Source organism: Vanessa tameamea, chromosome 19, assembly GCF_037043105.1.
Source record: "Vanessa tameamea isolate UH-Manoa-2023 chromosome 19, ilVanTame1 primary haplotype, whole genome shotgun sequence".
Classification (NCBI taxonomy): Eukaryota; Metazoa; Arthropoda; class Insecta; order Lepidoptera; family Nymphalidae; genus Vanessa; species Vanessa tameamea.
This window is the reverse complement of record NC_087327.1, coordinates 6,578,378-6,604,698: the sequence shown is the minus strand read 5'-3', so window position 1 is coordinate 6,604,698 and position 26,321 is coordinate 6,578,378. Positions and strand designations below refer to the sequence as shown.

Here is a 26,321-nt window from a genome sequence, read left to right as displayed (position 1 = left end):
GTTGTAATGTTTTTAGGGTTCACTCCTGTATGCGAGTTTCTTTATCCATTAATATATTTTAAAGACCTGTACAGATTATGATGTATGGGATATCGTTATAATTTTTACATCATCCAAAGTGACACTGTTTCTATTTTTATTTTTCAATATAGCATAGCATATAATATTCTATATAATATTGCAAATGCCAATTTCCTTACTTTTAAATTTATTTTAACTGGGCAGTCATTCTTCAGCTGGACATTTATTTGCTTGGAGGTGATTGTGACCTATTGTGTTGCGAAAATCCTATTTGCATATTGAAAATTTAATTTTTATTGAAAAAATACATTTTTATGTAACGCTTATACAATAACATTTTGTATACATTATAGAAAAACGTGAAGTTCATGTTCCTTAATTTGAGCCCAGGATAGACATATTGAGCCGAGATGGCCCAGTGGTTAGAACGCGTGCATCTTAACCGATGATTTCGGGTTCAAACCCAGGCAGGCACCACTGAATTTTCATGTGCTTAATTTGTGTTTACAATTCATCTCGTGCTCGGCGGTGAAGGAAAACATCGTGAGGAAACCTGCATGTGTGTAATTTCAACGAAATTCTGCCACATGTGTATTCCACCAAACCGCATTGGAGCAGCGTGGTGGAATATGCTCCATACCTTCTCCTCAACGGGAGAAGAGGCCTTAGCCCAGCAGTGGGAAATTTACAGGCTGATTATGTTTATGTTTTTTATAGACATATTTAGTATATAATATCGTGTTACTGAGATCATGTTCGATTCGTTTCACTACAATCTACATTCTGAACTCAAGCTACTACAGCTTGACAGTCAATAGAATTCTAAAATATAACAATTTAATGGTACATATAAGATTTTTTTCTTATTTATATTGGTTATGCGGACTGGCAAGTGGGTGGTAATTGGTCCACTCCTATACACGTTGGCACAGTAAGAAAATATGTTAACCACTCGCCAACGCTCCACCGACCTTAAGAAATAAGAAGGTACGTTCCTTGTACCTGAAATTACATTGACCTATTTTTTTTTAATACTGGAACACAATAATACTAAGTATTGTTGTTGAGCAGTAGAAAACAAAGCCCTATTTCGTGCTATTAACAATATTTTAATTTGATTTTAATTTAACTATATTTTTCAGCCGTTTATTTAAGGTAACTTCATTATTTTTAACACTTTCATAAATATATATTTCCAAGTATAAATTTTTAAACATTTGCGTAGTAAAAGCGTAAAAGCCATGATAAATATTGAACATTGTTCAGTGAGATGAAAATAAATTGCAGTGAAAATGTAAGAGGGTCGTTACAGGAAATATGCCTTCACTTTTCACTATTATATCAGTAAATGAAGGAAGCCAAGGGATGGAATGGGACGTTACGCTGAAAAGAAAACGAATACTTATATCATTTTAAATATAGCGATGTAGCTTACCTATAAATTATAAGGTTCTTATACTCGAGGTCAAGGGTTCAAGATTGAAAAAAGAGAATAGGTTATTTTATCGATAAAATATCGAGTAGCAGCCCGAATTAGCCGTCGATTAACTCTTCGTCTTTTTGAAAGTATGTTAACTCGTTGGTCTTGCGCCTAAATTCTCAACCACTATTTAAAATTGTCGTTCCATCGGATTATAAGAGTGTGGAAATATAGAGTGCACCTGTGTATATACTCACTCTTGAGTGCTATTAGTGAGATCTCCTGCAATTGGAACTCTTTTCTATAAAATATGAACGCCGTGAGCGCAATCGTTTAACAAACCTTTTTTTTATTATTATGATCTAGGTATGCTTATTTTATATCATTACAAGCAAATATTTACTTGGTCGTAGGATTTTGTGCTAGACCGTCTGGGTACATAGCTGACATGGACGCTGTATAAAAAATATAGAATATCTGATGAGTGGGTGGAACGTAGCCTGACGGGCTTGCACCAAGTCCTACCATTAAGTAAATATTTGCTTGTTTCATATTTCTATGTTTTTTTTTTTTTTTATTATTCCATGTTTAATACAAAAACGAGGTTTAACTCACAAGCCACAACTTGTTGTATAAATAAAATAAATCTGCGTAAATAGGTATAAAAATAAGGAAAAAGTATCTACAGTAATAATAAAGTTAGTATAAAGAAGTTCCTGTAGGAGGAGTCAATAAAAAGTGATTGTTACGTGTCCATTCCACTAAATTGAAAAGGGATTTGTCCCTCAGATTAAGTTGATTGGTTCGACCCGTGCTGGAAGTAGCTAGATATTCGAAGGCTATTGTTTTGTAAGTCGTTCGTAACCGTGGAACTTCTTGTAACTTACATAATTTGTATCGAATAAGTTTTATTATTTCGTATATGCTAAGACTATGCAAAAGTTCATGAAATTAAAATATTTTTTATTAAATATAACATAGATTTTTTTTTTATAATTATTCATAAAAAAAATCCTATACTATAAATAAAAATACTTAAATTTTCTTAAAATGTAACAAAACGAGATACAGCTAATAAGTAGAATTATGAAGAAAAAGGTTTTTACTATCTGTTGAGTTTTATGACTAAGCTTAACCGATTTCATTGAAATCTTATATAAAAACAGTTAAACACTCAAAACAGGTAACGTGCATTTTTTTATCATTAAAATTTAAAACATAATGAAAGAATTTAACATAAAAAAAACTTAAAATATAAAATGAATATTACAAAAAATAGCGCAGCGGCTTATTCTATTTTTAGCTTATATTTTATTTATGTAATACACAAAGAACTGAAAACATTTTATGCATGTTGATGAATATTATTTGTTTTTGAACGCACCGGTAAACGTCAAACATAGTCCGTTGAACTGTCACGTCATTGAATATCACGGATTTAATATCGCAATATCTCGATTATACGAAATTTGTGGATATATGTTGTCGACTAAAAATATATATTATTAACGATCTATAATTGTGGTTAGATTTCGATCGGGTATATCGTAGACCTGCATGAAATTATTAATATAGTTAGATTAGAGATTAAAACGACAAAATCGCGACTTATTTGTTAGAGATCAGTAATAAATTATTATAAAACAATCGTCTTTACAGTCGATAAATATTCATAGGATAAAAAAGTTTAGTAACGTTAAAGGTATTCATAATCCAAGTGTGTTTATTGTTTGATCATAATAAACCTATAAACAGTTATTATGTTTCCATTAGGGCGGAACGTACCCCTGGAACGAGCCATCATCTCGAACAAGATAGATAATAATGTTTTACTCCCTTAGCGTTACTGAAAGTGAAATAAATAGGCTTGTAGGGAAAGAAAATTCCATAATATATATAAAACAACGTAAGTCTTTAGAGAAAATCTATAAAGTTTAAAGGTATTATTATTCGATAAAAATATATAGGAGATAAAAAGGTGGGGAGACATTTTTTTTTTTTTTAAATTTACGTTAGGAAGGGATATGATCATATTGGCCAGCATTGATTATAGATACGGACCTGCAAGAAATGTAACTCAGTTCTAACACCGTGCGCTGCAAGCTACGGGATTTAAGATGTTATTACATTGGCAACACTTTCTACTTGCAAAACCTAATCTTTATATCTACTACAAGAAATTAAGATTCACGCTTGTCACGTCAATAGTCTGAATATCTGGTGAAATTGTGAATCGCAGGTACTCATATAATAATCTATACTTATAATATAAATTCGAACGTAACTCTTTCTGTCTGGCTGTCTTTTACTTTTTTTCACGACCAATCTGCTGACCTAAAATTGATGAAATTTAGTAACAATATAACTCCTCAAGGCCAGTTTTCATGCCTAACGCTTGAGTCCATCTCCTAAAACGCGAAAGAAGTCGCGGACGAAGACCTGTATAGTTTATAGTAAAACTTTGCTCGAAATGTAATTCATTCTCATTTTCTAGTACAAATAAAGAGTCACTACAGAGGTTTTGTTTTATTTTATTTAGATCCTATATAAAGAATCGTGGCTTGACTTTAAGTCTTTGTAAAATTACGATTTGATTTCTCAATGGTTACAATATACTTATGGTTACATTATATTTATATCCTTATACAACGTTTTGTCTTAGATTTTAAATACCAATGAGAATCGACAAGCAAGAATACAAATATACCCATATCTATATCGCTTAATTAGTCTGATTTTTTTTTTGTAGAGACCAGCTGTCACCTCTTTAGAAATATTATCTCCTATTATCTGTACCAAATGCCGTTAAGATAAAACCTTCTAAACTAAATTACGTGGCAGTAATTATTAGTAGTGTCAGAAAAACAATTCGTTATTTAATAAAATAAATTTAACTTAAAACTTTCGGCCGTTGCACTTGTTGTTTACATCTACTTAATGAGGGTAGGCGCCGTCACGGCATGCTGACGTGCGCACGTCCTCGTGCGCTCTTTGATTATCTGCAGAACCGGACCAGATTCATCTGGTCTGGTCCGGTTCTCAAAACCCTTCAGATTACTTTAGCCTGGTCCAGTCTATTTAGACCCGTCAGATAGGTACTTTTATTCCTTCAGTGTAAAACTGGACCGGATAGTGCTAGACCGGACCGTAATCCCTATAGCTCATTTGAGCTAGACCAGACTGTGGCCCCTTTAGTTGATTATGCTAGACCGGATCGAATCCCTTTAGCCAACTCATCTTTTCTCTGTTACTTTTTTTTATCTCTTTATTTTTAATTCGGCACAACTGCGTGGCTGCAGTGGATAGATTGGGCAATCCCACTTCTGATATAGGCTCAAGATGCGCGCTATATGTTTAGAGTAACTAAACCATAAAGAGTCTAGTGTAAAATAAATTTTATAAATTAAAAATATACAAATAATTAAATCATAGTAAAATTTATAATTTCGACTGCACTACTGACGGTACTTTTAGTTGAGGTCATACGACGCTCCATTCTAAAAGGTCCTATCCTAATAGCACTTGAGATGCAAAATACTTAAAATGAACATGAAACAAAATGAACATACATCATTTGGACACGTAATGTGTCTAATACATATATTCTTATATATATTTAAGTATTTTGTACAAAAAAAAATACGGTATATTAACTACGTGTTTTTGTTTAGTTCTGCTCCTGTTGTCGTGACGTTGCTCACTTTAACATTTTATACATATTTATTTATTTTAATACTAGCTGAACTCGCGGCTTTACTCGCGTGCAATTTATTTATATAGCACAAAAACCTTCACCTTCACCGTCTTGAAGTATGAATTAAAAGAAGCCTATGTCCTTCTCCGTGACTCAAACTATTTTCATACCAAATTTCATCTAAATCGGTTCAGCGGTTTAGGCGTGAAGAGATAACAAACATAGTTACTTTACATTTATAATATTAGTATAGATGTATGTATGAGGAAAAATGTCGCCCTGAGCAAACCTGGAGCAGAACAGCCATGCTTAAGGAATAGCGAACTGCGCAGAAAATATTATTATATGTACGTGGCAAAGGTTCAGTTTATCATACCCTCATAATCCGACACGACCAAATAGGTCATGTGCAAGATCAATTTTCAATACAGGAATGTAAATATGCAACCACCATCGCAATTTTCTCCTTTAATAGTGTTCACCGTAGCCCGCGTTGGCTGCTCGGGAGATCATCATCTAAAGAAAAGATCTTAGACTGTCTTAGACTTGACGTCACAAAATCTTAGCGAACTGATCCCAATCGGAATCGTGGACTTTCGTTCGTATTCTAATTTCGTTGTTCAGTGATACTACAATATTTTGAACGATACCGAATGTATAAACCATGAATGTACACTATTATTAAAAAGAATATTTAATAATTCCTGTACAACCGCGACATGCTAACCAAGTAATAAGAAAAGCAATTAGATAAATTAACTCCATTCGTGCATTTGCTCATAGACCATAAACTGGCAGTGCTGGCGGAATTAATTTGAAAATTAGTTTAAGCGTATGTACAACTTCCTCCTGTACATACCGCACTTGAAAACTGACTAAAGCACGTTTACATTGTATCGAAATTCTAAGATATAACGATTACGATACGTTCGCGATCCAAACAGAATAGGGAAACGGCTAAAAGGTTTCGGTCCGATTACGATAAAACGACATTATGTTAGTAGAATGGACCCTCTGCCGATGCTAAATTCGAAGGTTCACGATCCTTCGGGCTCTCGTCACTCCTAACTCAAGTCTTACCCTTTTTTCTTTATATTACTTTTAACATTATTTAAATAAATATCTATATTCAACAATCGAATGCATCAATTGCTCATTGCATATTGCACTGTATTGAAAAAAAGTGCGATTGCTTCTCATCAGGTTTTCTTAGCGCGAAGTTTGGGTACTTCGGATTTACACTAACCGTGTCATAGGCTAATATTCGTCATTGAGTTGGTTTTTTGTAATTAACTATTGTTAATTTAAAGTGATTAATGTAATTGTCGATTCTCAAATAGATTATATTCGTGTACTTTTTTTAAAGAAATAATTTCCAATTCTGGTCCGTAAGAAAATAATTTATATATGTATAAACTAACTATCAAGAAAGATCCGAAACTATTACCGACTAAAACATTGGCACTTAGAATTTGAAAATACGAATTCTGATAGATCATACAATCTTCCTATTTAAATAATATTATTTCTACTTAAATATCCACAGACGAAGCCACGACGAGTAACATTATATTCTACTGGTCTTACTATACACGGAAAGACATTATAAAAACGGAGTTCTAGTCTCGATCTGAAACAACTGGCGAGACGCGAGCACAAAACAAATGAACAAATAATGGCGGTGCATTTTTGTAGAAAACTGAAATGCGACGTTGTATACCAACTTAATTTGTCATGAGCTAGAAATAGAATTCTTTATCTTATACAGATCTAAAGGATATTTTCGTGTCATTTTAAAAATGTAACTTATACATGCCTTTTGCATTTATTGAGTCTTCGTCATTAGCTATCGTCCACTCAAACATATTCTAGCTTCAGATAGCAATACTTGGTAATGTTATTCCTGTTTAAATGGTGAGTGAACCAGTGTATCTACAGATTGGCAGAGCATTGGAACGGTAAGGAATGGTTATTCATTTCTGCTACTCGGTGGTTGTGCTTTGTGCAATTTCGTCTGGATAGGTACCACCCATTCATCATATATTCTACCGCCGAACAGCAATAGTCAGTATTGTTTTATTCTGGTTTGAAGGATGAGTGAGCCAGTGTAACTACAGGCACAAGGGACATAACATCTTATTTCCCAAAGTTGGCGGCGTATTGGCGATGTAAGGAATGATTAATATTTCTTACGGAACCATTGTCTATGGGCGGTGGTGACCTACCACCTACCTCTATAATACTTAAAAAAAAGTTAATGGTGACCACCCAGATCACTCTACAATCAGATGGCCCATTTGAATACCGATATTATTGAAAAAATATATGTCATACATTACGTTATCAGAGTATTACCTGGTTATCAGTGTACCCTAATGTTTATTTTATCACTTTATAATATTTAACAACTGAAATAGTATGAATGTGTGATAATGGTGGTTTTGTAATATTTGTTGCCAAAACCACTCAGCTTATGCAAATTCATTTTAAACATTCAACTTTATATTCTCGAAATAAATTAAAGTGTATTCATTTAACTGTTTGAGATAGTATTTGTTTTAATGTAACTATGTATTTTTAAATATAAAATCTTTAACAGTATAAAGTTTATAAAATATAGTTGAAAATCAATGCAATAAAATCAAATTAGAGTATGTGATTTAAACTTGCTTTTTACCAATATACAAAGCCAAAATATCATTTTTTTTTGTTTGTATAATAATCTTCAAAATTAAATTATTCAAATCAATCTTCAATATTAAATAAAATATTTCTTAAGGTTTAATTTATTTTTTTACATACAAATTACTTTGTAATTGACAATCATTCAAAATCACGTTTTTTTTTTTTTTTAATTCCTCCGGAAGCAGGACAAGGTAACAGCTCCTTAGATGTATATTAAAATTTATTTTACATAATGCAACTATTATGCAAGCACCTCTCGCTATCACCCACGCGCTATATCGACAAACAAAAATACTGGCTGAATTATGATTTTTATTAGGCATTGTTATGTAAGAAATGGTTCGTATTTTAGCGCCTAAGTAACCACTGGCTGAATTCGTTGCGCATTTACCTGGCCCTTTAAATTACAATATAAAAAGTATATACTTTATACCACAGCTTTTCTTATATTTATAATTACAAATATCTAATATAACAACGTTAATGACTACAATAAATATTACTCAAGAACCAAGTATAAAGGATTTTAACTAAAAAAAACGTACTGTTTTATATTTAAAACTAAAAGGTCGACTGAAAGAACATTTTATTGACCTAGATCACCTGTGACGCAAGCCGTGTGCCAAAAATGTTGCAATATAAAATAAATTCAACTTATCCAATTACGTCATATATGCAAAATTACTATGACAGCTTAATTTTAAATTGACCTGGAGCGATACGCGAATTTACGTCAGAATAAGCTAATTAACATATGCGATTTTTATCATATCATTCCTTATTAATAGCTACTTAATACTTATTTAATTAAAAATACATATTTATGCATGTTACGAAATAAACTTTGAAATTTTAATTAGTATACAATATTACGATGACTTTTTAAATGTTTTTACGGTTCGTGTATATTCATGTTCGTATGATTTTATTGTTCCCAAACAATTGCATTGTATAAAAAGCACCCTTAAGACCATCTCGGTGCAAAAAAAGGTACATGATACTCTATACTAATATTACAAATACGTAAGTAATTCTGTTTGTCTGTCTCTCTCTGTCTGTTGCTCTTTCAAGGCCAAACCACTGAATCGAATTTAATAAAATTTCGTATGAAGCTTTAGGTATTAGGCTTATTACGGATATCCCCTAAAACATGAGCGAAACCACAGCCGACAACTAGTAATCAACTAACTAGAAATAAAAATAGCCGTCACGTGACGCCCGGCAGATATCAATCTAATTTAACCATTAAATATTATTTTTATTTTTTATTTTAATAATAAATAAGAACAAAGGAATATATCATAGTATACGTGATAGTTACGTGTTACGCACACACAAGAGAGCAGCGGCAGAAATTGTTATGCCGTTTGTCGTCACGGCAAACGCGTCGGTTACAGGAAGGCGCGACATAAATATAATAGTCACTTTTGAATGAATGAACGAATGAATGCATGAATGAATGAAAAAAATATTTACAATTCTTTCGTCGTTTGCACATATTTGAACCCGCAATCTTCTTTTAACACTGTTTCCACGTGCTATATCCAGTTATTTTTAATGCAGTTTTGTAAATCAGTTCAGTGATAAATATACGTACGGAATATTATATATTGGTATAAAGATTACGAATGAAATATGGATCTTTAAATAATGTATTAGAATTAAAATTAATTTAATAAAGTAACAGAACAAAAAAGCATTATTATTAATAAATGGATTTGATTTGTAAATAAATTATTTAAGTCTAGTATAAATAGAGGAAAACTATAACGAATATGAGATGAGTTGCGACAAATTCACATGTATTTACGCCAGCAGGAGGTTCAAAAGAGCAATTTCTAAAGCTTTAAATGTTTAATCCTTTTTACGGAAGGAAATATTTAGTTATTCATGCAATTAAGAAGGTTAAAAAATTACATATAAAATAACATAGTACACTGTTAAACTTAATATAGATGTACTTTCAATAATAGGAGCAAAAATAATATCATTATATATAAAAACAAAATACACTTTATTCAAACTGACATTTACAAACACTTTTGAAACGACATTTTAAATAAGTAAATATAATTTTGAAAGTTACCAACAATCGGAATGTGGATTTTTCTTTTTAGAACCAACAGAAAATTCAGTTGTTACGCTTTTTACGATTATTACCTATTGTGGGTAGGTAAATTTAATACTTCTTGAAAATCAACGAAGACTAACTCCACGCATGTCATCTATATAATATTTTATTGAATAATACAGCTTTTTATGACATCGATGTTAAATAAATTAAATATACTGTTAAAAAATGATACAAGATTAAAGATAACATTTTAAAAAGAATCGTAATAGAGAAAAATGTAAAGTTTTTTTTTACACTTATTTTTGGATGAACGCAAAACGTCTTGTGCAATAATGTACCTAAGTAATTTTTTTTTTTTTAATTTTTTTTTTATATTAAAATGTGTGTTTTATATTCTTACTTAAATTCATGCTTGTATTGTGAGTGAAAAAATAATTGCCAAGTATTTTCTAGTGTTAGTGATACAATACTATTCATCAATAATTATTTCTATAATATAATGATTATACAATGTGATTGTTAAAATTAATTTGAAATTCGTGCAAGATTTAATAAACCAAACCAAGTTAGTATTCAATGTTTAAACTACAATAACCTAAATCAACTATTTTAACTGTAACTAAAATAATATGTTATAATAATATCTAAGTTTAAAGTAAATTTCTATAATACTGTACTATAATTAAATATAATATAAACGTCTGTTATATCCGTTACGAGAATAGGGTATTCCACTATGTTTGAAAAAGTACTTCAAAATGTTGATTTTCCTAATAAAAAGCCACCAAAAAAATATACTTCGGCAAAATAAACACGTTTTCTTGCCATAAAATTAAATAAAATTTTAAACTTTTTTTAGTCCCGCGAAAACGCTGTCAGTCATTTTGGTGACGTCACACTGGTAAAAACAACAGTTGTGTATATACGACTGATACTCATTCAACGGTAACAACTATAAATATTTGGTGGTTTTTGGGATAATAATTAATTACGATCACTGTCGTTGAGTGTAAAGTGCAAAGATTAGCATTAAAACTCCAGAAAAGTTGTTTATCAAAGTGCCAGATGGTATTGAAATGACAGTTTTTGCCGCATCTGACGCCACACCATGGCGGCTCGTGTTTTAGGTCACGTGATATACAGACTAAAAATATAGTTCTCCATATATTTTACTTTTTATCAAATTGCATAATTAATTTTTCACTACCGAAAATACATTATAATATTCATCAGTTTATCTATTTATAAAAATGAATAATGTCTCTATACTCTATTCAAATAGGTCTTTCATTGCCTTGTTACATAATATCTGAATCACTTAAAGAAAAAGAAGCGCTCGCTAATTTTGGGACCTTAGCTAATATCAACATGTCATGTCTATTGTAATTTGTAAAGTACAGCTCTAATAACATTTGAAAAAAAATCTGTAAGTAAGAAGCGGTTTAATTAAATCACAGTAACAATTTAACTAAACAAAATAGTTAAATAATTTATTATGGCAAGGACTAGACTAAATATACAAAGATCAAAATTAAAAATAACTACTGTATAAATCATGACCGATTGGAATGAGGGCTAGATTGCAATCAGCATTTCACCGTTAAATCGCAATTCCGATTATTTGAGCTAAAAATAAACCAGGTCTCCGGAGCCTAACATAAGGAGGCAATGAAACAGGGTGCTAAATATTTGACTTTTATTTTCACTATCAATCCAAAGTCTAATTTAGAAATAAAATACAATTTAAAAAATGGGAATATTAAACTAAATATAAGTGGACTGTTACAGATTTGAGTCTTTATTTCATATGATTTAATCAAATGGTAAGCTGCCGCCGAATTATATGTTGATTCTTCTGAGAAGAGCCGGCAAGAAACTCGGCGATCACTCATTTCCGCTTATAAATTAATTACATAGGCACGCTAATTATATTCAAAGTTCAACAAAACTACTTGTTATTTATGACGAAAACACAAGACTCGCAACAATAATAAAATAACATTTTTGCAAAAACAGAAATATAATAAAGAATATTAATTTGTTGGTTTGTATTTTCTCCCAATTATAAAATTGTAATGTCAAGTATGTTTGTTATGTTGTTAACAAAACTGATTAAACATATAAAAATGTATGATGTGAAAATCAACGCCGCTCGTCTTATAATTGGGCGTAATGTTATTTGCTTTTATCATTTACACACACAAAGAAACACAAATATTTTGAATGGATTTGTTTATTTTTATTCTCATATTGTATAAGTAACTATCGAAAGGAGCTTGCTTATAATTCCATGATGAATATTGAGTACATGTTTTGTGGGTATATATATTTTACATCGTTTATTTATTAGTTTGTAGATCAAAATTTATCCACGACTTATAGATATGATATATTCAAAAGAATTTGATCGAATGATATATAAATGATAGATTTAATTTATCTGAAGGATTAAAAATTAACTAAAATTACACGAATAAAATGACTAATATGTATGAATAAAAATATTTATTATGAGTGTACCTTAAAAGAAAGACCAAACTATTCCAGATATTTTTGTAGGCATTTTTAAGGCCTTTTATTTTCTAGTTCATTGTTTTCATGTGTGATACATTACTGTGTGATACTAAGGTTTAACCAGCATTAGCCGAGTGAGCGTACAATTATTTCTTGGCAAAACAATGTCACAGTTCAGAGCCATTGTACGAAATATTTGCAAATTAGGTAATAAATGCACTTTTAATGAAAACCGCATACAATTTCATTGAGTGATTTGAAAGAAGTAAGTGGAGATAAAGACCAGGACAGTACAGCGACTTTTTTTTTTACGTAATTTTCCTACGAGATTATCTGTAAATATTGCTTGCTTTTTTGTATTTTGCACAATATTTATAATAAGACCAAATTTGTCAGAGACATTAATGAATTAAAATGAACGCGTAATAATAATACAACCACAATGGCTAATACCATAGCCTAACCAAGTGCGCGTTAGATATCGTACTCATAATAAATACCTACAGGTTTATAATCTATACACACGCTCATAATTCGACGGGGCGGCAATCCATCAAAACTGGAGAGAGATCAGACGGATGGCTAACTAACGGCTTTACTTGCTTTCTGACATACGAGAGTGTAAAACTGCCTAATTTCTAACTTCATTTTGGGACTGAAAATTCTTTTATAGAAAAATTTGATAACTTTAATTGTCGTCATTCGATTTTAATATAAAATTTGGGATCTGCACCATTATTTAATAGGTCTGTAATTATGTTGATAGGCAATCAATCCATATATTCTTAGAAGTTAGAAGTACCTCAAGTTTGTGTATATCGCTACCACGGTGAATTAATATATTTCGTGGAATATAACATAATTATATCCCGAAAAAGCTCTTGCAAGTAGCTGTTCAACAAAATAAAGATTTCGCTCTTGTTGGAAACATAATTTAAAAGAAGACTTATTTATTTCTCATAGCAGCTTCTCCTTTATATATATTTGAAACATATAAAATTATTTCGTCATACTAATTTGAAATAGATTATGAGAAATAAATAAAAATAAACTGCTAAATTTGAAATTTATATATTCTTTTGAGATTTTTTTGGGTCATTGTGGACATGTTCTACCAAAGATTCTACCGTTGAAACCAACTTTGTATATGCTATATGTATTGCTCATTGTACAAGTGAACCGTAAGGTTCTTAATGAGTAATAAAAGTTCTTTAACCTGAAATATATTAGCAACAGAATACACTCGTTTTTATTTCGATCGAGAAAAGCGGCACAATTATAATGACGATCTGATGAGCGAATAATTAGAGCAGGCTCAAAGTCAAAGGAATTTGAAAATTCCAACTGTCAATAGGGACCACATAACGAGACCTAATCAATGTCTAAGCAAAGCGATATAAATATATCTATACAGTTAAATGCTATAGCAGTCGCCTAATAGGGTCGGGCCAGTCCCATCGCCCAGCTTAAAACTCCCGCGTGCAAAGGTTTGATTGAATTGCACAAAGCGTTCCACCTATGCGCCCATGTTTACCCGGAGTCTCGTTAAACCAACTAAAGAACCTCCTGGGGGAATACAGGTTGTCTGGAAGCGACATGAAAACACGACAATGAAAACTTATTCAAGAGTTTATTCGGAATGAGAATAAAATGAAATCGAATATCGAGTTTTCTGCCTTATAAGTTCCGTCGCTATGGGAAAAGGGGGTGTACATCATACCAAAAAATCGTTCGTGTTGAACAAGAAATAATATTATTTTTAACACAATTACTATGATAATATTATAATCTTGCTTTATATATATTGTTTTTAAAGTGATAGTCACACATTAAAGATAATTTTTTTTCGATCGCATTTCATCGAGAAATTTTTGAAATTTCATCTAGATCTGTTAGTCTACAGGAATCGCTAATATATTATTTGTGATCTTTATCGGTAGGTAGTTATGTTGCGCAGTACACCGTTTCTGCCAACTAAGGAATCTCCGGGAACCAAACCTTCCGTGAGTTTCCAATAACTTGCTGATTCCTTAAATTTAACATTGTATAGTTTTAAGCGTAACAAATCATTACATGATTGACATCCAATTCTGTCACGTGTATTCATTTTATAATTCAGTTTTAATGCCTTTTTAAAATTCAATTTAATTTTTAAATAAATTTTAATAATTTTTAAAAAGTTTTATTGAAGTTCCCGAAAGTTGACTAGGTATTTCCTTATAGACATCTTCGAATATCTTTGAATAAAAAATAATATATTGTTTGTTTAATATTATTTGTTTTAGATAAGAATTATTTACAGTTAGTATTTATTTATTTATTTGTCACCTGCTGCGTGGAATGCAGAATATCAGTATTTGCCAGTTAAATCATTCCGATCCTCTGGGCAAAAAATGAACCATGCCCTCCTGTCACCAGTGGGGGCGCTAAGACGAGGTATTATACTTTTAATAAAAGGTTATTACTTCATAGTCCAAGTGTTTCAGCTGCAAATAGAACAATGACATCATTTCGAATAAGAGATGAATATTTGAATCGTTTGTTCGCTTCTCGTTTTTATGCAGCGGCACCGGTTCTTGACACTGTTTCCCTGATTGTCAACACCAGTGTGTCAACGCATGTAGCGATCCACACTAGGACTCATCCTCATCCTCGTTCTCACCACAACTAATTCCGCGAGGCTTAATAATCAGGAATATGGATGATGGTAAGAGTCCTTTTTTATTTATCATTAAGAGAAGCGTGGCGGAAATGTATACCTGAAATGTTTTCCTTGGAGAAGGAAGACCACGTAATTTGATATAATTAATTGAAAAAATTAATTGTTTACATTCTAATTTACTTTACTTGTTGGTAAGGCTTTTTACTTTGCTTTTTCTGTAAATATGCTGAATGTCGCTGCATCTTCAGGATCGAGTTTTGTGTGTATTGTTTTTTTTTTTCATTTCGGGAAGACAAATAACGTCTCCTTATTTATTAATATAGATTAGTAAAAAAAACAGTCTTAACTTAGGTAGAACCAAATTATTCATTGTTTACAAAAAAAAATTGTTTTTTTTTTTTTTTAATTATAACAATATTCCTAAAAAGTCTTTCACATCATCAAACTAGGAATCATTGCCATCTCTGGTAAAGTATTTATTACAATAAAATGATTACTTCAAAATAACATTATTCCACATTTAATAAAAGTTAATAACTTCATAGATCACTCTTTAAACATGATGTAGGTATATTATTAAGTCAAGAAAAATACTGTATATTATGTATAATTCGCTTAATATTACGCGCTGATATTTAATTGCCTTTTTAAACTATTTTAGGCTAAGGTTTTATGTCTGTCGGAACAAAAAAAAGCTATTTGTATTGTTTGGTAAAAACAAAATTAATCTTGATCATTTGGAACCGAAGAATCGATCAATTATAAACAGAAATGTAACCATCTAGTTAAATTACTATGATGTATAATACTGTCGTGAACATAAAACGAATTGGTACAATAAGTTATCTTTATGACAAATGTTTAGTTCCATCTAGCATCTGTAGCTCAGCGTTTGTTAGGGAGACAGCAAACAATTAACTCGCATGCTCGGAAGCGAGGTGACTCGATCAACATTGCCTTTGGCTAACTGATGAAGGATTATATTGTTTTTTTTTCTTATTTTTCTTAACATTTCTCAATGCTATCAAAAGAAATTTCTCTTGAGCCTTGACACGGATATAAAAATGTTTTTATATTACATTACATTAACAGCCTGTAAATTTCCCACTGCTGGGCTAAGGCCTCCTCTCCCTTTGAGGAGAAGGTTTGGGGCATATTCCACCACGCTGCTCCAATGCCGGTTGGTGGAAACACCGGCACCGGCACACATGTGGCAGAATTTCGTGGACATTAGGCACATGCAGGTTTCCTCAAGATGTTTTCCTTCACCGCCGAGCACGAGATGAATTATAAACACAAATTAAGCACACGAAAATTCAGTGGTGCTTACCTGGGTTTGAACCCGAAACCATCGGTTAAGATGCACACGATCTAACCACTGGGCCATCTCGGCTTAAAAATACTATATATAAAACTCAGTATCATATTCTCTCAACGTCTGGGTGAACTTGGGAGAATTCTTTGTCACAAAAAAAAATCAGATCGGATTTAAGTAAAAGTTTTCTAACGCAATTCCTGTCACGTGTTCTAAATAGCGCTCGCTTTAATTGTCGTTGCGTGTTACCACTTACTCATCACATATTCTACCACTGAAGTGGCATACTTATTATTGTTGTGATCCGATTTAAAAGGCGAGTGAGCCAGTGAAACTAAAGGCATATGCACAAGGCTTAAAATGTGGTACCGTCGTTACTTCTGATTTCCATAACACAAGTGCTTTAGCTACTTACATTGGGATCAGAGTAATGTATGGGATTGTGTCCAATATTTATTTATTATTATTATTATTAAAATCTTAGTTCTCGAGGTCGATGGGTGACGCGTCTACGATGAGAGAAATGATTAATACTTTTGTAAAATGTGTGGTCGTGTGTGTGTGTTTGTGTGTGTTAATTAACTTACCTATTGTCACAAAAAAGACAAGAGACATCATGGCAGTTAGTGCATCTGTAAAATAAAAAAGAACCATTTGAATTATATGAATTATTACTTAAAATTGCTTGAAACAGTCGCATACTAAAATATAGTTCATATACGCGCCGAAAATTATCAAATTACACAGTGTTTTATTCAAATCAAAGTTGATTATTCAATGTTGAATTAAAATCAAACGATACAATTTTGTACACTACATACATAAATTTACGTGTGTACGTATAATTTTCATTTATTAAGTTACATTTTATTCAACTCTATTTCAATGTGTTATATTTTTTAAGGTAAATAATTTCCTTTAGAAAATTAAATTTCATTAAAGATTATTTTTTAATATATCTTATAAAATTTTATTAATACATTAAAATAGCAATATGAATCAGTTTGTACTTAGAGGGCAATAAAAGCCAGACCGGGTATTAAACTTTTCCAGTCATAATATTTTACACAGAGCTATTAAAGTCAGTTAAATTAATTCTCCGTTAAACGCTCGGTTTAATGAAAGCTTGAGTAAAATTCTATATATAAAAATAAATGTTGATATATTGTACATAATTATTAGGAAAACGAAATTTTATGTAAGCAGCACCTGTTTATATTTATTAAGTTCTTTTCGATTCATTAATACTTATGTAATTTTGAAAACATCGTAATATTACTGTTATACACGTCACAGAATTCGATTAAAAAGTTTTATGTAATTCCAATTCCGGTAATATAAAAAAAAAACGACTTTATTTTTATTTATATTACGTAGAATAAACTTGACGAGAGGACGCGTTATTGAATTATATTTAAATGAACGATACAAAATAATTGAAATCACAATTTACGTATATATATGAGTAACTTAGTAATTTAATTATATTTTGATAAAAATAATCCATACTTCCATACTAATATTATAAATGGAAAGTAACTCTGTCTGTCTCGCTTTCACGCCAAACTACTGGACCGATTTAAATGAAATTTGGTACACAAATAGTCTAGAGCCTGAGAAAGGACATAGGCTACTTTTTAATTGGAAAAAAGGGCTGTAAAGGGTTGAAAAGGGGGATGAAAGGTTATAAGTTGTTGAAAGTATTGTTATTTTTAAAACTAGATGCATAAAACTTATATGTACCTACACTTATAAACATATCATGACACCCACTAAGGAACGAATTTTGGAAATTCTACCCCTAAAGGGGTGAAATAAGGGTTGAAAGTTTGTATAAAAGTCCATAATTTTTGAAGATATAAACATGAACTTTATTTTTGGGATACTGATAAAAAATGAGTAGATACGTATTTAAGCGTTTCTAGATAATCTTCCACTAAGGGGGTGAAAAAAGGGTTGAAAGTTTTTATGGAAGTCCGTAATTTTTTTTAATTAAAAACAAAAAACTGTTTTTTGGGATACTGATTAAAAATGAGTAGATTTGAGATGAGTAGAGGATAGTCTGGAAGACCGTCATTTTTTAAGTTAAAAGCATGAAACTTTATTTCTGTGGCACTGATTAAAAATGAGTTGATACGTATTACGGAGAAATAGAGTTTGACATTTCGTATACAGGTTAGTCTGGAAGTCTGTCATTTTGAAGTTAGAAGGTCGAAATTTTATTTTTGAGCTACCCATTAAAAATGAGTCGATTCGCATTTAAGCGTTTCTGGATATTCTACCCTAAGGGCTGAAATACACACCAATGTGGTATACAAAGAGGTATTACATTAACGTAACATTTTAAGTTAATTTGTAAATATATTCATATTCTACGCGGGCAAAGCCGCAGGTAACAGCTAGTATTAAATAAATTGCAAATATTTAATGATATTGTAATAATAAGGCACATAGAAATTACCCTAAAAGTCGAAATGATATATAAAATATTTACTACTATCAAACAAATCGTTTAAACATTTGAAACCAAACTCACAACCGACGATTAAACTAATGCTTTGAAAACCGCACCATGGAACATGGAACCATACAAATAATATTAAATATATTTAAAAAAATATATATCAAACCCTAATATGTATATATACATTTTGTAATTAGGAGTGAAAATGAACATTTTGAAATTCGAATTATATAATCGTTTAATTTTGAAAAAACAACAGGAATATTGTTTTAAGGGGATTTCCCTTGAACAAATTAAAAACTTCGCCTGAAAATCATTTTGCTAATATGTAAAGCGTTATCATATATAGCCTTACCTGTATTATTTGTAAGGATAAAATAATTAAAACAATTAAAACAAACATACAATTATGTTAGTGAAGTAGACTCTTAAGTCTCTAACTTTATAATCTATTAAGATATTTATTTAAGAGTATCTGCGGGATTTTGTTAAAGACAATTATTGCTTAAAGTAAATATTATTTGCAAATCGAATTAAATTCTGCCTGACGGAATTCGAAAACAACAGATTGTAATGTTGATTACGTACGTACATACGTACAAATCAAATAATTTATTAGTTGAAATATTTAGGTTCATTTAACATTTTTATTTCTCTGAATAATGCGATCTTTTTCTTTGTGTCCACTGTTCTAAACTGTTATGTTAAACATTTACTAATATGTTTAACAACATTTGTTTATAAAAAAAATACTACAATGTAATAGAATAATATAACAGCTTTAGTAGTCAAGTTATTTGACGTCTCCCATTCATTTGGATTAGCATTAATTCTAGCAAAATAAACGCATTCATTCTGTACCGCCTCCGCTTTAAATAATTATATGATTTTCAATGCTATAACTCACCCTAACTGATTTTAGATACTAAAATTAATTGAAATATTTTCGTGAATAAACATAAATTAAATATTTAATTCAAGTTTTCGAAATAATTTTATCGATGCTTATGTTTCTGTATTTCTTTTTCTGTATAAGTTTTACGTTAATAATTAATATCTAGGTATAGAAATATGATTTTAACAAAACCATTAATATTAACGTAACCTTAAGTTTAAGGTCTTTAACATGTCAACACAGAATTAATTTATTAGATTGGCATTAAAATAACCTATAAATACTATTTACATACAACAAGCAAAACCATCGGCATACGTTATCTGCCATACATTATATACAAACACATTCTTTGCGCTGCATCATCTGGTTTTAGCTTTATGTACTCAATATTGAAATGTCTGCTGTATTTTTTAAATTAAAATATGTCAAACGTAACTAATAATAAATTAAAATAATATCATTTTCCATCGTTTTTTATTTGATAATTAAAGAAATTAAATTAAAGCTATTTTTATTCTTTGAAAAAAAACACAGTTACATAAATCAAAACCTAAAAAAAATAATTAAGACATCTAAAAGAAGTAAGTTGCGATAATAACATTATTTGGAATCATATTCGTATATTCGTGCGCGTGTATGTTTTTCCGTGAATATGTCTATGCTAATGCGTGTGAACGTACCTATTTCCCTAATTACTAAATAAATTTTGCGATAGGAGTATATACGAGTATAAAGTCAAAAATACTGCAAATCCTACATTTCAGTGTTAATTTCGACAAAGGTAAAGTTCGCCTAGGGTTTCAGCTGTGCGATTCTGTAAAAATGCACTTCGTATGGAACCCGTAAAATGTTGATAACTGATGTATGGTGATACGCCATTTTGATAGAAGTAGTCTAATAAAATTATCGATGGTCAATCTCGCATATCACATTCTGACATCTGAGATTGAGTTTCGAGTTTCTTCTTACAGAATACCTCTTAGCTCTCAATAAGTCAAAGAAATTCAATTTCAGTTCAAAGCTTTGAATAAATTAAATCATAATTTGCAAAAGAGTTACAAATCCGGTAACGATTTTGTTTTAAATACACAATAAAGTATTAAAAGGAACCAAAAGGGTTACCTGTTAATAGGATAATTAGGATACTTTATGTACGTCGTTCTAAGAACATTTTATAGCATAACGTTGTCAGAACCAGATAATCTAATTACCCCGACACGAAAGCTATAATTAAAGACTTTTAATATTTCAGATGAAATTTTTAAAGTGTTAATTTATAAATTTCGAATACGCTCAAGTGTGTGCACAAACACAGATGCTATTTATTCCCACACTCTCCTGATCGTCTTGGTCGGCTATCCTACACGATCTAATGTAGTTTTTGCGCAGGACCGTCGGCTTTTTGCGATATTTTTATCCATAGACATTTGCGTTCGCGGCTATGGCTGCACCATTCACCTATTTAAATATAATTTTTAAAAATTGTAGTAAACTACACAACTATTAAATTTCGTACTCATGCCTTTACGACAAATATTATGCTACTTGATATAAAATCACAACTCTAATATACTATTTCTACAATCATTTTTAATGCTGACATCTGTTATGGATATCACGATCTTAAGGCATGAGATTCATTAAGAACCTAATTATGCGTAATTTTATACATTACATATGTATATATTTAAATATCGAACAAAGCTGCATCGTAGATAAAAGTTTAATAAACAGAAATTGCACGAAATAAAAAAATATATTTAGCAAACTACAGATGCTCCCAGCGGAAAATTAAACGTAGTTTTCATTTATTTCAACAACTCTTTATCCTGTACATGTACTGTGCAGCAATTACCGCTTTGTTAATAAATATAATTTGAAACTCGCTCTCTTATTTTTAATGAAATTATCATTGTTATAATTCTTAATATAATTTCATTGTAATGTTTGTACGTTATTCTAGATTTCTTAGAAGTACTCCAATAAAAAGAAGCAAAAGTCTTTTGCTTTTTTAGTTTAAAGTGTTGATCTTCAGTGTAGATGTTTTTTTATAATTTTATAGCTACGGAATTTTTTGTCCGTTCTAATTTTGTTTGTTTATTGTGTTAATTTACAAACTTAAATGAGACAAAGTCGCGTCTGTCCGTTTGAAATCGATGAACCCAAAATCTACCGAACGGATTTTCTTACGAGTTTCTCCAATGGATGGACTAATTTATGAAAAAAGGCAAGGTTTATATAATTCATGGAGGCTTTGGTTAAATTATGAAAACAGAAAGCATTCAACTTATTTGTCTTTATTTCTACTAATTGGTCTGAAAAAATAAGTGAAGAAGTGATACTGTACTGGTGTTGTTTAGTTAAAACTATTTTTATTACTATTAACTTGTCAAAATTTTAAAAGGAGGTTCATTGCGTTGATTAATTATTATTTTAGAATTTATATTTTAAAAAATATTCTTCTTCTGTCAAAATTTAAAAATGTTGTTTTAATATATAATTTTATGTAACAAAACTAACATCGTTTTCTTTATTAATTTTCACAAAAATATTAACATTGAATAAATAATTCTAAAAATATTAACAGGTGTAAATTAACTTTTTTTGTCTATTTCCGAGGAAAACCCTTCTAATGCAATTTAAATCAGCCTACACACAATTATAATTGGATACCTCATTATCCAAATCTTAATTTAGATATTTTATACTTTTAACAATGCTGACAACATATCCATATGACTTTAGTCACGAAGTTAGAATGCTTAATAATTATTTACTCGTATATTTCTACAACATGTTTTCCATTAAAATCCTACAACTAAATAATTATTACCTGATAAACCTGATTTAGCCACTATATAATCTTCGCAACTATTTTGATACTTTACTTGGTGGTAGGGCTTTGTACAAGTCTGGGTAGGTACCTCCTACTCATCAGGTATTCTGCCGAGAAGCAGCAATACTTAGTTTTATTGTGTTCCGGTTTGAAGGGTGAGTGAGCCGTAGTGAGTGTTACGTAGCGCGTCGGCGATGTAAGGAATGGTTCATATTTCTAACAATGTCTATGGTCAGTGGTGACCCGGTCCACCTATTACAAAATAAAAATACAAAAGAATGGTATTCGATCTAATTTTTTAATTTATAAATATAATGTATAGTAAATATCTCTAAATCTACAATAATACTCTAATACCTCAGTGTAAAGATTTCTTAGCTAGTGTTGTTATTTAAAATAATAGTTGACTACCACTAATTATAATTATTATAATAAATGTAACTTTAACTTAGTAGAGTTTTATAACGCTGGTAGAGTTTATGCCACTTTGTGGGTATAATAATAATTTATTCTACTGTTCATGGTTAGAAAGCATTGTTAACTAATATATATGCGGGACGAATAAAATTTTAAAGAATTTATGAAATAAATATATGCTTTATTCAAGTGAATTTGTTTTTTTGAACAAAGTAACATTAAAAAGCTCAATATAAACTTAACACCAGCTCAGAACATTTTTTTAAAAAGAACCAGAGATAAACTCGATAGCTATTCCTTTTTTAAAAATAAATAAGGAATTTGTTTCATAAAGAGAAAATGTATATCCTGCATTTCAAATTCAATGATTTGTAGTTTTATATTCATAAATATGCCTCGTTTTAATATTTTCTAGCATATGATTTAAATTTATTAACTATGAAATATTAAATTGTCTGCGGAATAATTACATATCAACACATACATGTAGATTTTATCTGTGTGTGCATGACACACAGATATTCTGCATCTTCAAACGTGAAAATATGTCGTGTCAAAGCCGGGCCAAGTTTTCATACACAATATTTTAATAGTACTTATGTTATGTTATTTGCTTTAACGGTTGTTTTACCTTTATTTCGTATTTAGTTAAAGTTAATTAATACATTGTCGAAATAACGTGTTTACTTTACTATGAACTTAATAACGTATTTATTTGACTGTGAGCTTAGTTAGGAAAAGAATCACAAAAAAATGTATATGTATGTAATATATAAAACTTAGATTATTTATAATTCAAAATAACTAAAACATACGAGCCAAATTTATTATCCATGTGTGCGTTACAGCTACGATTGACGCGCCAAAGTTCGTACTATTTTACTAGTGTGCGTGTAATTATTAGCTAGATGTTGGCCACTTTTTTTTTCGACGCGTTCTCAGCTTGGACAGACTATTTAGACATATAAATAATGAAATACCTACAGCTTAAATAAAAAATAATGGCTCGCCACATATATGGGTATGGATATATGGGTCGATATTATGGATATAGGAGTAAAATTTTATTTTGATATATTAGCATAGATTGATTTAAAAATATACTTTTTCTAAGTATATAAGGCATTCTTTCATAAGAATTCATTAATTAAGTATCACCTCTTGTCTCACGACTAGGTTGAGAATTCCTCTCCTTTTGAGAAGAAAAAAGGAGCGTATTCCATTACGCTGTTACAACGGAATTGGTAGACACAGATGTGGCAGATTTTCATCCAACATCCAGGCATCCTCGCGTTTTCCTTAGCCGTTACACGACATGAATTACTAAACATAAATTAAACTCGTGAAAATTCAGTAGTGCTTGGTCGTATTTGAATCTTCGGTTCAGTTTCAAATATTCTAACGGCTGAACCATCTCAGCTTCCAACATTTGCTAACTTTTGTATTTTCAAAAATATTTTAGTTAACTTTCATGAGCGTCTCTTAAACCTTTTGCAGCAAAAATATTTTCATCTTCTGAATTAAAACTAAAATGTATTAAAGTAATTTCAATTATTATAAAGTTAATAAATTTGTTTAAAAGAACAATGGATTTCATTTGACGTTATCGGAAACGTAATAAATAGATAGTACTTTCAACTTCGGTGGATAAGAAGCTGATTAAAACAATCAGGCCATAAAGCTATATTCGATCAAGTAAAGTGGTCTTAACAATGTCTCTTATAAAATGGCAACGCGCATCAGGCCTATTATTCCCGACCAGCGTTTCATTTATTTGCGGACTTCGAGCTAATTTAACTGTCAGGCGAAAATTACGCTCAACGAAACAAATAGGTTGTTCCATTATACGTATTGAGGCTTATGGTAATAACGGTAGGCGTACTACTGTCGTCTGATAATAGTCTTGCCGACGGTATTTTTGTAACAATCGATGAACTCCACGAAAATAGGTCTAGAATATTTTGATTCTGATTTTTGAAGGTTTTACGTAATTTAGGGAAGATATTTTGTGTTAACGGGAATCCAAAATAATATATATAATGATTGCAGTACTTTAAAACATACTATTTTATAAAATATACATTCTTACTTATTATTTTAATTTAATCTTTAAGTTTTAGTTAAGTAACTCTCTAATATAATAATATAACATTCTGTAATGACTTCAGTAAAAGTACATGATTTTTGAATTCAAGAAAAAAAAATCGAAATAAAAATCAATTATTGTGATAGAAGTGTTAATGTATTATTTTCATGTAACATAATTATTTATTTAAAAAAAAAATAAGTTTACAACTTTTACATAATAAAATTCCAAAAGTTATGAAAAGGAATAAAAACTTTATTATGTATATTAACTTTTTGGTTTTTCGGTAAACTAAAATTTTATTTACCTAAACGTTTTCAAAAAATGTTGAAAACCTTTTTAATAAATCTTATTAAAATAAAATGAAAAGTTTCTCGAATTCAGTTTTTTTTTTTTATAAATGCCAAGGCTTAAGTTTAAAAAATATGCTAAGATTTACTTACAAATAACAAACGACTGTACACATATTTGTCGCAAAATATTAGATTAGTTTAAGAAAGTTTTAGTACTCACCAACTTCTTCCAACTTCTACAAAATGATGACAGCGCCAAGTAAATGTCCTAACACATTCGCACAACTATATACAAAGTCCAAAAAAGTTTCTAAATTAATTCATAATCGTAATTCGGAAATAAAACACAGTTCTGGGATATACTCGTAAACTCGGAGTACGAAAGTAGCGCGCGTCGGTTTGGCGGAGGCTGCGGACAATGCGAGCCAGAGGCTGGGCGGATCGCGCGCGACTGAATCCAACGCCATCCGCCCGCGCTCTCCTGCCTATTTTATATAAACGCTACTATATACCGATTTATATATTTACCCGCACTCATACATATTTAACTTTTTTCCCATTTCACATCGTTTATTCCCCGTATGTGAGACGCGGCCGGCTCGCGCGTATGTGTGCGCTGCCGCCATTCGAACCGAACGAAACGAATGCTCCACTCTTCTATTTACGTGTTTTTAGAAAGGGTGAAGCTTTTATACCTTTCCTTTCTACTATACGCTCTGTAGTTGAACGCAATGCTCTGAATACCGGACCGTGAAATATATCTTTTCGATTTATAAATTCTATTTTTTTGGGAATCATATTTTTTCAAATGGGTAGTTTTATCACTTTACCTCTCTCGCCCATTTTAGTAATTTATGTTTAATAGGCGCCAACTAAGAATAATTTCAATTTCGGTACTTTTATTTTTTTAATTATTTATTACTCTTATGAAACACAGCTCAC

General features: G+C 30.6%; 1 protein-coding gene across 1 annotated transcript in view; it reads right to left on the bottom strand.

Annotated features, from left to right (window-relative positions):
* Positions 1-25,835, bottom strand: part of LOC113399362 (cell adhesion molecule Dscam2-like) — a 93,666-nt gene extending 67,831 nt beyond the window's left edge. Inside the window, exons 1-2 of the mRNA XM_064217933.1 lie at positions 25,600-25,835; positions 16,973-17,017 (exon numbers count right to left, since the gene is read on the bottom strand). Coding sequence (XP_064074003.1) covers positions 16,973-17,003 — 31 coding nt within the window. The 5' untranslated portion in view covers positions 17,004-17,017; positions 25,600-25,835. The remainder of the gene's footprint in view (positions 1-16,972; positions 17,018-25,599) is intronic.
* Between the last annotated feature and the right edge of the window lie 486 nt (positions 25,836-26,321).